The following is a 13708-nucleotide window of genomic DNA, read 5'->3' as shown; positions in this document are numbered from 1 at the left end:
CGGGCCGGTGGGAGGGGCGGCGAACAGCGCCGCTTCCGCTTCCGGTCCCGCTCGCGCTGCGCACACCCCGGGGTGACGTCACGCACCCGCGACGCGCGACGCCTGTCCTGTTTGTTTTTGAGGCAGAATCAGTGTCTGTCTCGCAGGCTGCAGTGCAGTGGCGCGGTCTCGGCTCACTGCAACCTCCGCCTCCAGGGTTCAAGCCCTCCTGCCTCAGCCTCCCGAGTAGCTGGGATTACTTTCCGGAGTGGTGGTGTTATTGTTTTAAAACTCAGTCTCCTTCTGTTGCCCAGGCTGGAGTGCAGTGGCGTGATCTTGGCTCACTACAACCTCCACTTCCTGGGTTCAAGCGATTCTTGCGCCTCAGCCTCCCCGGTAGCTGGGACTACGAGCGTGCGCCACCACGCCCAGCCAATGTCTGTAATTGGAGTAGAGACAGGATTTCACCATGTTGGCCAGGCTGGTCTCCAACTCTTGACCTCAGGTGATCCACCCGCCTCAGCCTCCCAAAATGCCAGGATTACAGACGTTAGCCACTGTGCCGGGCTTTTTCCTTTCTTTCTTTCTTTTTCTTTTTTTTTTTCTTTTTTTTTTTTTTTTTTTGAGACGGAGTCTCGCTCTGTGGCCCAGGCTGGAGTGCAGAGGCGATCCCGGCTCACTGCAACCTCCGCTTCCCTGGTTCAAGCGATTCTCCTGCCTCAACCTCCCAAGTAGCTGGGACTACGGGCGCGCGCCACCACACCCAGCTAATTTTCGTATTTTTAGTAGAGACAGGGTTTCACCACGTTAGCCAGGATAGTCTCGATTTCTTGAACTCGTGATCCACCCGCCTCAGCCTCCCAAAGTGCTGAGATTACAGGCCTGAGCCACCGCGCCCAGCCATTCCTTGTTTTTTAAAAATTACAGCTGATATGATGGATAAAGAGAGGAAATCAATGAGGCTGGAGAGAAAAGGGTGAATGGCTGAAGTGATGCCTGTGAGTTGACGAGAAGGACCAGGAGCTGATAAACCAAAGAGGTGGCTCAGGCAGCCAGTGTCCCATGGAAAGGGGTTAACTTGGAAGTGGCTCCTTCAGCCCCAAATGAGCCTTCAGATGAGGCAGCCCTGGCGACAGCTTGACTGCAACCTCATGAGACACTCAAAGCCAGAAACATCCAGATACCCTGCTGCCAGACTTCCGACCCACAGGAAAGGTATCTGTCTTCTTTCCTCTGTCTCTGGGGGTTTTCTTATCCTTTTTTTTTTTTTTTTTTTTTTGACATGGAGTCTAGCTCTGTCCGCCAGGATGGAGTGCAGTGGTGCAATCTTAGCTCACTGCAACCTCCGCCTCCCAGGTTCAAGCAATTTTCCTGCCTTAGCCTCCTGAGTAGCTGGGATTACAGGTGCCTGCCACCACACCTGGCTAATTTTTGTAATTTTATTTTTATGTATTTTTTTTAGTAGAGATGGGATTTCACTGTGTTGGCCAGGCTGGTCTTAAACTACTGACTTCATGATCTGCCCACCTCGTCCTCCCAAAGCGCTGAGATTACAGGGGTGAGCCACCGCGCCTAGCCACTTATTTATTTATTTGTTTTTTAAGAGATGGGGTCAGCCAGGCGTCATGGCTCATGCCTGCAATCCTACCACTTTGGGAGGCTGAGGCGGGCGGATCACAAGGTCAAGAGTTCGAGACCAGCCTGGCTAACACAGTGAAACCCCGTCTCTACTAAAAAATTTTTTAAAAATTAGCCAGGTGTGGTGGTGTGCGCTTGTAGCCCCAGCTACTCAGGAGGCGGAGGCAGGAGAATTCGCTGGAACCCAGGAAGCCAAGGTTGCAGTGAGCCAAGATCGCACCACTGCACTCCAGCCTGGGTGACAGAGCAAGATGTCATCTCAAAAAAAAAAAAAAAAAAAGACGAGGTGTTTCTATGATGCCCACGCTGGTCCAGTACTCCTGGACATAAGCAATCCTGCCTTGGCGTGTAGAGTAGCTGGGACTATAGCCGTGTGCCACTGCGCTTAGGTCTAGTTTTCTGTGTCTTAAAAGGACTCTGGTTATTGGATTTAGGGTCTACCCTAAATCTGGGATGATCTCATCTTGAGATCGTTAAGAACACCTGGAAAGACTCTCTTTCCAAATAAGGTCACATTCGTGGGTACCGGGGGTTACCACCCGGACAGGTCTTTTGGGGAGGGCACGATTCGACCCATGTACAGCTGTTTGAAGCTGCTGAGTCTGGAGTAACTTGTTGCACAGCCATAAGGATCTTAGGTAGGTCTCGGCTAGCGGAACCAACAGTTCATCAGCCAGCAGGAGCGGGCGGAAGGGGAAGCAGCATGCACAGCCCAGGTGCAGGTGGGCAGGCACAGCTGTTGGTGGGGACGTGCACAAGGTCTTTTTGATTTTCTCACTGAGGCCGAAAGCAAGGTCATCAGCCGAGTGAGGTTGAGGGAGGTTGGAGGTCAACAAGAAAGTGACAGAGGGAATAGATGGCAAGAGAGAGAACCACACAGACCCATAGTAGAATGGATGCTGGATGCTCAGGAGGCTGAGGTGGGAGGATCACTTGAGCCTGGGAGGCAGAAGTTGCAGTGAGCTTAGATCAAGCCACTGCTCTTCACGCTGGGCAACAGAGCAACACTCGGTCTCTAAAACCTAAGTTGGCCGGGCGCAGTGGCTCATGTCTGTAATCCCAGCACTTTGGGAGACTGAGGAGAGCAGATCACTTGAGGCCAGGAGTTCAAGACCAGCCTGGCCAACATGGCGAAACCACATCTCTACTAAAAATATATAAATTAGCCAGGCATGGTGGCACGCACTTGTAATCCCAGCTATTCGGGAGGGTAAGGCACAAGAATCACTTAAACCTGGGAAGCGGGGGTTGCAGTGAGCTGAGATGGCAGCCCTGCACTCCACTGTGGGTGAGAGAGTGAGACTCTCTCTCAAAACATAACAACAACAAAAAAAAACATATTGAGACCCCATCTCTACAGAAAATACAAAAATTAGTCGGGCATTGTGGGGAAAACCTGAAGTCCCAACTACTTGGGAGGCCAAGACGGAGGATCGCCTGAGCCCAGGAGGTCAAGGCTGCATTGATCGGCCACTGCACTCCTGCCTGGGTGCCAAAGCAAGAGCCTCTCCACTTAAAAAAAAAGGCAGGCCAGGCGCACTGGCCCGCGCCTGTAATCCCAGCACTTTGGGAGGCCAAGGTGGGCAGATCATGAGGTCGAGTGTTGGAGACCAGCCTGGCCAACATGGTGAAACGCCATCTCTACTAAGAACACAAAAATTAGCTGGGCGTAGTGACATGTGCCTGTAATTCCAGCTACTCAAGAGGCTGAGGCAGGAGAATCCCTTGAACCTGAGAGGCAGAGGTTGCAGTGAGCTGAGATCGCATCACTGCACTCCAGCCTAGGGACAGACCAAGACTCTCAGTCTCAAGGAAAAGAAAAAAAGGCTGGGCGCGGTGGCTCACACCTGTAATGCCAGCACTTTGAAAGGTGGAGGCGGGTGGATCACCTGAGGTCAGGAGTCGAAGACCAGCCTGACCAAGATGGTGAAACCCCGTCTCTACTAAAAATATAAAAAATAAAAATTATCCAGGCATGATGGTGCATGCCTGTAATCCCAGCTACTTGTGAGGCGGAGGCACAAGAATCACTTGAAACCAGGAGGTGGAGGTTGCAGTGAGCAGAGATCGCGCCACTGCACTCCAGCCTGGGCGACAAGAGCGAAACTTCGTCTAAAAAAAAAAAAAATCAAATCAAATCTATAATCAAACATGACTTTCAGGCACATTTCTCAACCTCTACACTCATTTGGGGCTGGATCGTTCTCTGTTGTAGGGACCGAGTGCTGTAGGCTGTCTTCCAGCATTCTTGGCCTCCTCCCGACTACCTGACTGGATGCCCCCTGCACACGCCAACCCCCACCCCGCAACAGCCGAATCTGACGCCTGGGGCAGGACCCAGCGCCTAGCGGAGAAATACAGCGCTCAGCGGACGGTCAGAAGCGGCAGCGGAGAAACGGCACTCAGTGGACGATCGTTTCCCACCGCTTTGCCTCCTGCCTTCTGGTTTTGGTCTCTCTGGCTGCAGAACAGCAGCTGTGCACCTGTGGTTCTATCGCTGTGCCCACTTTCTGGAGAGGTAAGTGGGCTGTCCCCGCCGCACACAGAGGAGCTGGGGGAGCCAGCAGGGGAAGCCGCGGCTGGGCTCTCGGCTGCACCACAGAACCCCTTCCTCAGCACCCACAGCAGGAGCAGGGGGAAGATGGTCTGAGAAGGGGGCCGGGCTGGAGGGCGGGTTCCCCAGAGCCCCCTTGGAGAGAGTTGACAGGGCAGATGTGACCAGGTAACTGCCTGTGGCTGACGGTGGCGGGCCTGCTCCCGTTTCATGCGCAGTTTCCTGGCTCAGTGTCAGCGGCAGGACAGATCGTAGAGCAGTGGCTACAGATACAACCCCCCACCACCCCCCTGACACCACACACTCTCGGGCAGTGTTCCCTGAGAGCGCCCACCCCTCTGTCCCTCCCACACTCCCCTCACACAATACACACGGAGGAGTCACTGCTTGGCAAAAATAATTTAATACTCCATCTGGGCAGCACTCTGGGGTGTCGTTGTCCCTCCCTGGCCCCTGTGCCCTGCCTGACCCACTCAAGGACCAGCACCCCATCTCTGCCCAGGCATGGGGGGATCAGAGACCCCCAGACCCTGTGCCCCATTCCTAGTGAAGCTGGAGCCACCGTAACTAACACCAGCCTCTTCCAAGAGCCTCAGCTTTGCCCGTGCCTTCCCTCAAAATCCTCCCTCCTAAGACACCCTGTCCCAAGCCCAGCATCCCAGCCTCCCACAGTCCCACCTCTGAGCCTGGAAACTTCCACGCTACAGCCCTGCACTAGGCCCCCGGGAGCTGCCAGGGGATTCAGGGAGTCACAGTGCAAAGGCAGCCCCTTGGTCCCAGATGGAGGGAGGGGACAGCAGCCATGCGCCCGGCAAGACACGTGATGACACCCGATTCACACACACCCAGTTTAGACATCAAAGCCCTCCAAGCCCTCCGGGGAGGAGCGGCCCTCCAGGGTGGGGGGAGGGGCCTAGGAGGGGGCCGCACGCAGCTGCTCCAGGCCGTCGGCGTACTGGAAGGCCAGCCCGCTCTCGTGCTTGTACATGTCCAGAGCCACCTCGCAGCTCTCACGCACCACGCGCTCAGGGTCGCCCGTGTGGGCCTGCAGTGTGGCCAGGCAGGAAGGCCGGGCAATGGCGCCCAGGGCCTCCGCGCACTCGTGCCGCACCATGGGGTTCTCAGCGTGGCGGGCCAGGGCGGCTGCCAGTTGGGGCACCGCCGCCTCGTGCTGCAGCTGTCCCAGGACATAGCCGACCTCGTGGCGGAAGAGGGCGCTCCCACAGCACAGGCCTGCAGGGGAGAGGAGCGGGAAGGAGAGCTCTTTTCGTTAAGACGTGGGGTCTTGCTGTGTTGCCCAGGCAGGTCTCACACTCCTACCCTGGCTGCCCAAACTGCTGGGACTATAGGTGTGAGCCACCATGCCCAACCTGGGGTGGTCTGTCTGAGGACACCCCCTGCCCCTAGACCCAGTGATCAGGGCTGCCCAAGGGAACTGACCGGAGCTGTGGGGGCCGAGGGGAACACCTGCACAGGTCAACAGGCCCCATGGGAAAGACCTGGGGTCAGGCCCGGCACATTTCCTGGGGCAGTCTGCAGCCCCATGGTACAGATGCCATTACTGGGCTTCCCAGGGAGGCACCACCCAGGACCCCACCCCAGGAGCCCGTCCTCACCCTCGGCCAGTGCCAGGGCGGCCGCCTCGCCTCCCACATTGCGCAGGGCGAACATGGCGCGGTATCTCTCAAACAGCGGCCGGGACTCATCCAGCAGCGCCTCCCGCAGGCGCCCCACATCACGCTCCTCAGCTGGTGGGGCGGGGTCCACGGAGAGGTAGGGTCCCGCCGCCGGCTCCCCACCGTGCTGCTGCAGCCACTCCAGCCTGCGCACGGCCAGCTGGCAGGTCTCGGCCACCTGTGGGGAGGGGGCACGTGAACAGCAGTAGGTCCTGAGGAGGCCGCAGGGGCCCTTTGGTCTCCCCCAACCCTCCCATGGCAGCTTAGCAGGGGAGAGAACCAGCAGGGTAACTGATCATTTCAGGCAGGAAGTAAGCCAGCAGGGGCGGCTGACTTGCCAGTGACCAGGGAAGGCTGGAGGGGCTGGGGAGGGCCTCAGGGAGGAGGTGATGTGGAGGCAGAGACTAGGACCACCTGAGGGAGCGAGTCAGGTGGAGGCCCGGGGATGGGGAAGCAGCCGGCGCAAAGGCCCTGAGGTAGGACCCTGTGGAGAGGTGAGGGCCGAGGGGTCAGGCAGCGGCCAGGCCTAACTAGGGAAGGCCTGCGGCCACGGTGAGGACTCGAGATTTTGTCCTAAAGGTGATGAGACATCGTGAGTGCTTGAAGCACAGGACAGAGGAGCAGAATTCAATGTCACACATGCCTCCGCTGCCCAGGAGGAGGAGTGACCGCGGGTCGCGGTGGGATGTGGATGAGAGGCGGAGGGGAGAAAAGAGCACACATGTCCACACGAACACGTGCACACCCCCGTCCGGAGCGGCACGACTTGCAACAGCCAAAAAGCAGAGGCAACCCAAGCATCCAGCCACGGTGAGTGGATCGACACAGCGTGGGCCGTCCACACCATGGAACGTGACTCAGCCATGAAAAGGAACAATGGGGCCGGATGCAGTGGCTCATGCCCATAATCCCAGCAGTTGGGGAGACCAAGGCAGGAGGGTCACCTGCACCCAGGAGTTCCAGACAGCCTGGGCGACAGAGCGGGACCTCATCTCTAGAAAGAAAAAAAAAAATGAAACAAATTTTCATTTTATTCTTTTTTTCTTTACAGAGATGATGTCCCGCTCTGTCACCCAGGCTGGAGTGCAATGGCGAGATCTCGGCTCACTGCAACCTCCACCTCCCAGGTACAAGCAATTCTTCTGCCTCAGCCTCCCCAGTAGCTGGAATTACAGGTGCCCGCCACCGTGGCTGGCTAATTTTTGTATTTTTAGTAGCGGCGGGCTATTGCTGTTTTGGCCACACTAGTCTCAAACTCCTGACCTCAGGTGATCCACCTGCCTCTGCCTCCCAAAGTGCTGGGATTACAGGTGTCAGCCACAGCACCTGGCAATAAAGCTGTTACTTTAAAAAACAAGGAGAAATGTCAGAAGGCAGGAGACCCCTGAAGAGGTCTGGTGGGCTAGTGCCAGGTATCAGAGGTAGAGATCACTGGGTGGGTTCAGAGGGGTCTTGGCAGAGGGGCTGGACGTCAGGGTTCAGAGAAAGGGGTTCAGATCGGCTCAAGGCCCGGGATGGAAGTGCGTGAGCAGAACTGGTTGTCACCATTTTGCCAAATGGAGCACAGCAAGTGTCCATCTGGGTTGTCGCCCTGGCCTCCCTCATCCCTGGGGCATCCTTGGCCAAGTGGTCGCCCTAGCAACCAGAGATTGGGAGAGTATGAGGCTGTTCCAGGCCAGGGCTAGGGCAGGGCAGGGCTTTCCAGGGACCCAAGGCAGGCAGGGAGACAGGGGCCTGGTTACCTCGATGACGGGGTCTGACGAATACTCCTTCAGGAGCTCCAGAACTTGCGGGTCCCCGATGGCCCCCAGGGCCTCCCCTGGGAAGAAACCGCCAGAGAGGTCACGTTGGTGGGCTGGGTGTCGTGGCGGGATGTATGGGAAATGGCCAGCTACCTGTGGGACCAGAGGATACCCCTCCCACAGCTCTGCCTCTGTGGGGAAGCCCCGCCTCTGGCCATGGCTGATTGGAGCAGCAGTGGGTACAGGCTCCCCATTGGACCAATCAGCATCCCCTCCCTAGTGCGAGGCATTGCCTGGAACCACACCAGGCTGCCGCTCAGAGCAAAATACACCCTATCTGGCCTCGCACCATGAGACAGGGACACAGTATGTCCCTACAACTCGGGGTCACAGCTGACAAGCAGCTCCAAGAACCCAGGAGGTCGGGGTTGCAGTGAGCTATGATCACACCACTGTACTCCAGCATGGGCGACAGAGTGAAACCCTGTCTCAAAAAAAAGCCGTAAACAGGCCAGGGGTGGCCGGGCGCGGTGGCTCACACCTATAATCCCAGCACTTTGGGAGGCCGAGGCGGGTGGATCACCTGAGCTCGGAAGTTTGAGATCATCCTGACCAACATGGAGAAATCCCGTGTCTACTAAAAATACAAAATAAAAAAAATCAGCCGGACGTGGTGGCACATGCCTGTAATCCCAGCTACTCTGGAGGCTGAGGCAGAGGAGGTTTCTGTGAGCCGAGATCGCGCCATTACACTTTAGCCTGGGCAACAAGAGAGCAAAACTGTGTCTCAAAAAAAAAAAAAAACAAACAAAACCAGGCCAGGGGTGCCAGCTGGAGACTCCAGAGTTCCAGAGTTCAGAGCCACTGAGGGGACACTTGGGTGGGTTCAGATGCAGGCACAGGTGCAGGCGTAGCAAGCCCAGTTCGCACAAGGCTCTGCAGAGCCCTGGGTCCCAAGGTTCCTTGGATTTTCTCAGAATCGAGCTCAAGGGCTCTGCCTGTGGGGCAGCTGCACGGGTGGCTTTTGCTTTTCCTGAAGGTCGCAGTTGGCATCTGAGCACCTGCCTGGCAGGCTCCCTCTGCCGGGAAAAGTCTTGTGTGCACCAAAACATGCTCTGTGTCAGGCACCTCCCACACACTAAGTGCGAATGAGCTCGCTGGTTACAGAAACACAGTCCCCATGGCACAGACGCACCCAGTCTGACTCATTGGTCTCATTTGCTGTCTAGGTCCCTTACTAGAACAGTCCATTTTTGGACAGGGTCTCGCTCTGTTGCCCAGGTTTGAGTGCAGTGGCGTGATCATGGCTCAGTGCAGCCTCAACCTCCCCGGCTCAAGTAATCCTCCTGCCTCAGCCTTCCGAGTAGCTGGGACCACAGACGACAGCCATGATGCCCGGCCTGTATCTGTGTTTTCACTGTTTTGTCTCTTACATATGCGACACAGCCTGGCATACAGTAGGTGCTCACTAAATGTGTGTCCAATGAGTGGAGTAAATCTAATAGACATTAGGGGTTGGGGATCTACAGCTTTACGCCTGTTTGTTTTTATATGAGTGAAGAATGCTTTGGGAACTTTTAATGGTTTAAGGCCGGGCGCAGTGGCTCACGCCTGTAATCCTAGCACTTTGGGAGTCTGAGGCAGGTGGATCACTTGAGGCCAGGAGTTCAAGACCAGCCTGGCTAACATGGCAAAACCCATCTCTAAAATACTAAAAATACAAAAATTAGCCGGCATAGTGGCGAGCACCTGTAATGCCAGCTACTTGGGATGCTGAGGCAGGAGAATTGCTTGAATCCGGGAGGTGGAGGTTACAGTGAGCCGAGACAGAGCCACTGCACTACAGCCTGGGTGACAGAGCCAGACTCTGACTCCAAACAAAAATGGTTTAAAACAAAAAACCAAAGGGATGATACTTCCTGATGTGTGGAACTTACATGAAATTCAAATCTTAGCATTTTGAAAAGAAGTTTGTTTTTTGGTTTTTATACAGATATGATCTCGCTCTGTCGCCCAGGCTAGAGTGCAGTGGAGCAATCTCGGCTCACTGCAACCTTGACTTCCCAGGCGCAAGCGATTCTGCCGCCTCAGCCTCCCAAGTAGCTGGGACTACAGGTGTGTGCCACCATGCTGAGCTAAATTTTTTATTTTTTTTAGAGACAGGGTTTTGCCATGTGGCCCAGGATGGTCTTAAACTCCTGAGCTCAAACAATCCACCCTCCTGGGCCTTCCAAAGTGCTGGGATTACAGGCGTGAGCCACCGCCCCCAGCCCAACTGAGGTTCTCTGGTCACGCAGCCTCAGCCATTCACTCTCAGGCGACTTGGCTTACCCCGGCTTTATTGAGTCGCTGTCTGGCCGCAGAGCTGCAGGTATTTGCTATCTGGTGCTTTATGGGGCAGTTGGCCAACCTGACATTTATCAGTTCCCTGAGTAAGGACAGGGACACGTGGGGTCATGAAGAGGTGAGGCAGGAAGGAGCGGGTGCCCGGGACACAGACAGGCACTCACCTGCCTCATGGCGCACCATGGGCTCCTGATGGGTGTCTTGCAGCACAGCCACCAGCACGGGGATGGCACGGGCATCCTGCATCTGGCCCAGGCAGTAGGCTAGCTCGTGCTTGAGCAGGGCGGAATCGTCACCGAAGGCCTGGCTGATCCAGGCGATGGCACCTGGGCCGCCAAGCCCACGCAGCGTGAACAGTGCCCGGAAGCGGGTGTGCAGGGGCTGCTTGGGGTCCACCAGCATCCGCCCAATGGCCTCCACCTCCTGCTCTGTCACCATCATGCTGTCAGTGGGCCCTGGCCTTCCACAACCCGGGCTAAACCTGAGCACACAGTGGTGTAGGAATCTATGGCAGAAAAATGAGAGTCCAGGTTAGAGGCCCCCTTCACCAGCTTGTTGGGTTGCTCCTAGGACCTGGGCAGGGCAACTTCCTACCCACTGACCCACCTGAGCATCTAGGTTGGAGGCCCAGCTCTAACCCCACCTATTAGCTGTGCAGCCTTCCATAAATTGCTTTCCCTCTCTGGGCTGAAGTCTCTGTACCACCTCTTGCCAATAGGCCTGTCAGAAATGACCACCACTGTCTGCTTTCCACACAGCAGCCAGAGGAACAGCTGACCCCCAAAAATGGCCCCAGCGATCCCCACCTAATATTTATGCCTTTATGTAGCCCCCTCCCACTCTGAACAAGGCTGACCTGTGTGAACGTCAAGAAGATAGAACAGAGCGACACTTCCAAGGTTAGGGCATAAAAGGCACAACAGTCTCGTCCTTGCTCTCTCTCTAGGGGAAGTCAGTGGCCATGTTGTGAGGATGCTCAAGCAGCCTTTTGTAGGGGCCCACATGACAAAAAACTGAGCCCTCCCACCAACAGCCATGTGAGAGACGTGGGCTGGCAGCAGCTCATCCAGCCCCCGGCAAGCCTTCGGATGATGCAGCCCCAGAGTGTCTCCACTGCGGCCTTACCAGAGGCCAGACCCAGAGCCAGCCAGCTAAGCCAGGCCCGGAGCAGCTGTGTGCAGCTGTGTTCAATGTTGTTTGTTTGTTTTTTGAGACAGAGTCTCACTTTGTTGCCCAGGCTGGAGTGCAATGGCGCAATCTTGGCTTTCTGCAACCTCTGCCTCCCAGGTTCAAGCAATTCTCCTGCCTCAGCCTCCTGAGTAGCTGGGACTACAGGCATGTGCCACCATGCCTGGCTAATATTTTGTATTTTTTTAGTAGAGAGAGGGTTTCATCGTGTTAGTTAGAATGGTCTCGATGTCCTGACCTTGTGATCCGCCTGCCTGGCCTCCCAAAGTGCTGGGATTACAGGCGTGAGCCACCGCACCTGGCTATTGTTAACGTTGGGCTCCTTTTTTGAGACAGGATCTTGTTCTTTCACCAGGCTGGAGTACAGTAGTGTGATCACGGCTCCCTGGAGCCTCAAACTCCAAGTCTCAAGTGATCCTCCTGCCTCAGACTCCTTAGTGGCCAGGTCCACAGGCATACACCAGCATGCCCAGCTCATTTTTTTTTTTTTTTTATTTGTAGAGATGGGATCTCACTTCTATGTTGCCCAGGCTGGTCTCCAACTCCCAGGCTCAAGTGATCATCCTGCCACAGCCTCCCAAAGCATTGGGATTACAGGTATCAGCCACACACCCTGCCATTGTGGGGACTTTTGTTACCCAGCTTAAATAACGGAGTCAGAAGCACTTTCAGTATGTAAACTGGACCATATCGCTCCCTCGCTTAAGATCCTCCTGTGCCTCCTCACTACTCTAATCTCCTTGGCAGTCCCAAAGGCCCTTCATGGCCGCCTCCCATCACCTCTTCCCAGCCACATGGGCCTCTTTGCTGTTTCTCCAGCATTCCAGGCCCAGTCCAGCCCTAGGCCCTTGGCATTTGCTGTGCTCTTCATGAGGAATATTCTTCCCCAGATGTTCCCAAGTAGCAGGCCAGGCCAGGTCTCACTAACGCAGGCCTGCATAACAACTGTTTCGGCACTGACTGAGTGGTTAAGTTAAACGTTAAAAGCTAAAAGAGGCTGGGCACGGTGTCCCACGCCTGTAATCCCAGCACTTTGGGAGGCTGAGGTGGGCAGATGACAAGATCAGGAGTCCGACACCAGCCTGACCAATATGGTGAAACCCCATCTCTATTAAAAATACACAAATTAGCTGGGCATGGTGGCTTGTGCCTGTAATGCCAGCTACTCAGGAAGCTGAGGTAGGAGAATTGCTTGAAACTGGGAGGCAGAGGTTGCAGTGAGCCGAGATCACGCCACTGCACTCCAGCCTGGGCGACAGAGTGAGACTCCTCCTCAAAAATAAATAAATAAATAAATAATAAAAATAGGCTGGGCACAGTGGCTCACACCCATAATCCCAGCACTTTGGGAGGCCAAGGTGGGCGGATCACAAGGTCAGGAGTTGTGAGACCAGCCTGGCCAATATGGTGAAACCCATCTCTACTAAAAATACAAAAATTATCCAGGCGTGGTGGCGGGCACCTGTAGTCCCAGCTACTCAGGAGGCTGAGACAGGAGAATCGCCTGAACCTGGGAGAGGGAGGTTGCAGTGAGCTGAGATGGTGCCACTGCACTCCAGCCTGGGCGACAGAGCAAGACTCCGTCTCAAAAAATAATAATAATTAAAAAATAAAACCTAAAAGAGCCAGTGCCCTCATACAAAAGGCTGGAATGTAACAAAAGCCCACCACGAGTTTTGCCCAGGCCTTTCCTGGGCCTTCATGCATGACAAGGAAGGAATTTGTGACAGTAGCAGCTGACACTTAGGTAGCATTTGCTATGCACCAGGCACTCCAAGCCATTTACATTCATTAATTCATTCGATCCACATCATTACCCTGTGAGGTAGGTACTAAGATTGTCCCCGTTTTACAGGTGAGGAAACTGAGGCAGTTTGGGACTGTGCTTGGGAACTTGCTTGGGAACAGCGTGAAGAGTTAGGAATCCAGGAAGTCTGGCTCCAGAGTCGGGCTCTAAACCACCAACACTTTGTTGAATGACTTAGGATGAAAGAACAGAACCAAGGCGGGGAGAAGGGACCCCTCTCTGTCCTCCAGATCGGCTGAGAAGCTGGCAAATGCTTCATCTCAGGACAAGCAGGCTACGGCTTGCCAGCAGCCCTCTCTGGTTAACAGTGGCGTCAGCAAGGCTGCCTGGGCTTAAAGAGGGAGGTGTAGCCACCTAAGCACAGATGATCAAAAGAGAGTGACACCTTGAAAGAGGGATCATCATTGACCTCAGAAGCCAGGACTTTGCGAGCTGGCAGGGCGATGGGGGACCATCGAGACCCAACCGTACGACATAGGAGCTTCAGGACATGAGGCTGGCAGTATTTAATGTAAAACACCCCAGAGGAAAGAGATCACCCTGACTCGGGACCCCTTAACCCTCCCCATCCACAGCCAACGAATCCCTGGGACCGGATTCCAAACGAGGCGATCCCGGTGCCCGCCCGCCCGCCAGACTCGGGCCCCGCATCGTGATCGCCGCCTCCGAGACACCTCACCGAGCTCCGGAGACTCAGGGCCCCTTGGCCCGGCCCGTTCCCGCAGGCACCGCCGCCACCACCGCTTCACCAGCCGCCACACGCGCAGTGCGGTTTGGG

General features: G+C 55.5%; 1 protein-coding gene and 1 long non-coding RNA gene across 3 annotated transcripts; one reads left to right on the top strand and one right to left on the bottom strand.

The window, feature by feature from the left end:
* Positions 1–4555: 4555 nt before the first annotated feature.
* On the bottom strand, positions 4556–13691 carry DOHH (deoxyhypusine hydroxylase). The gene is made up of 5 exons (XM_012436137.2): positions 13610–13691; positions 10100–10440; positions 7590–7666; positions 5788–6025; positions 4556–5404 (listed from the first exon to the last, which is right to left on the bottom strand). The coding sequence occupies exons 2-5, from the start codon at positions 10374–10376 to the stop codon at positions 5085–5087; spliced, it is 912 nt and encodes a 303-aa protein (XP_012291560.2). The 5' UTR covers positions 10377–10440; positions 13610–13691; the 3' UTR covers positions 4556–5084.
* On the top strand, positions 6078–13654 carry LOC135276811 (uncharacterized). 2 transcript variants are annotated; one of them, XR_010344385.1, is made up of 4 exons: positions 6078–6657; positions 6899–6974; positions 11625–11720; positions 12979–13654. It is a non-coding gene; the product is annotated as an uncharacterized LOC135276811 (long non-coding RNA). The 2 variants fall into 2 exon arrangements; XR_010344384.1 differs by lacking the exon at positions 12979–13654 and having other exon boundaries at positions 6080–6657; positions 11625–12259.
* Positions 13692–13708: the final 17 nt, after the last annotated feature.

This window comes from Aotus nancymaae, unplaced genomic scaffold (assembly GCF_030222135.1).
Source record: "Aotus nancymaae isolate 86718 unplaced genomic scaffold, 86718_ANA_hifiasm-v0.15.2.pri h1tg000028l, whole genome shotgun sequence".
NCBI classification, from domain to species: Eukaryota; Metazoa; Chordata; class Mammalia; order Primates; family Aotidae; genus Aotus; species Aotus nancymaae.
Note: the sequence above shows the minus strand (reverse complement) of the source record. Positions and strands in the feature narration are given on the sequence as shown.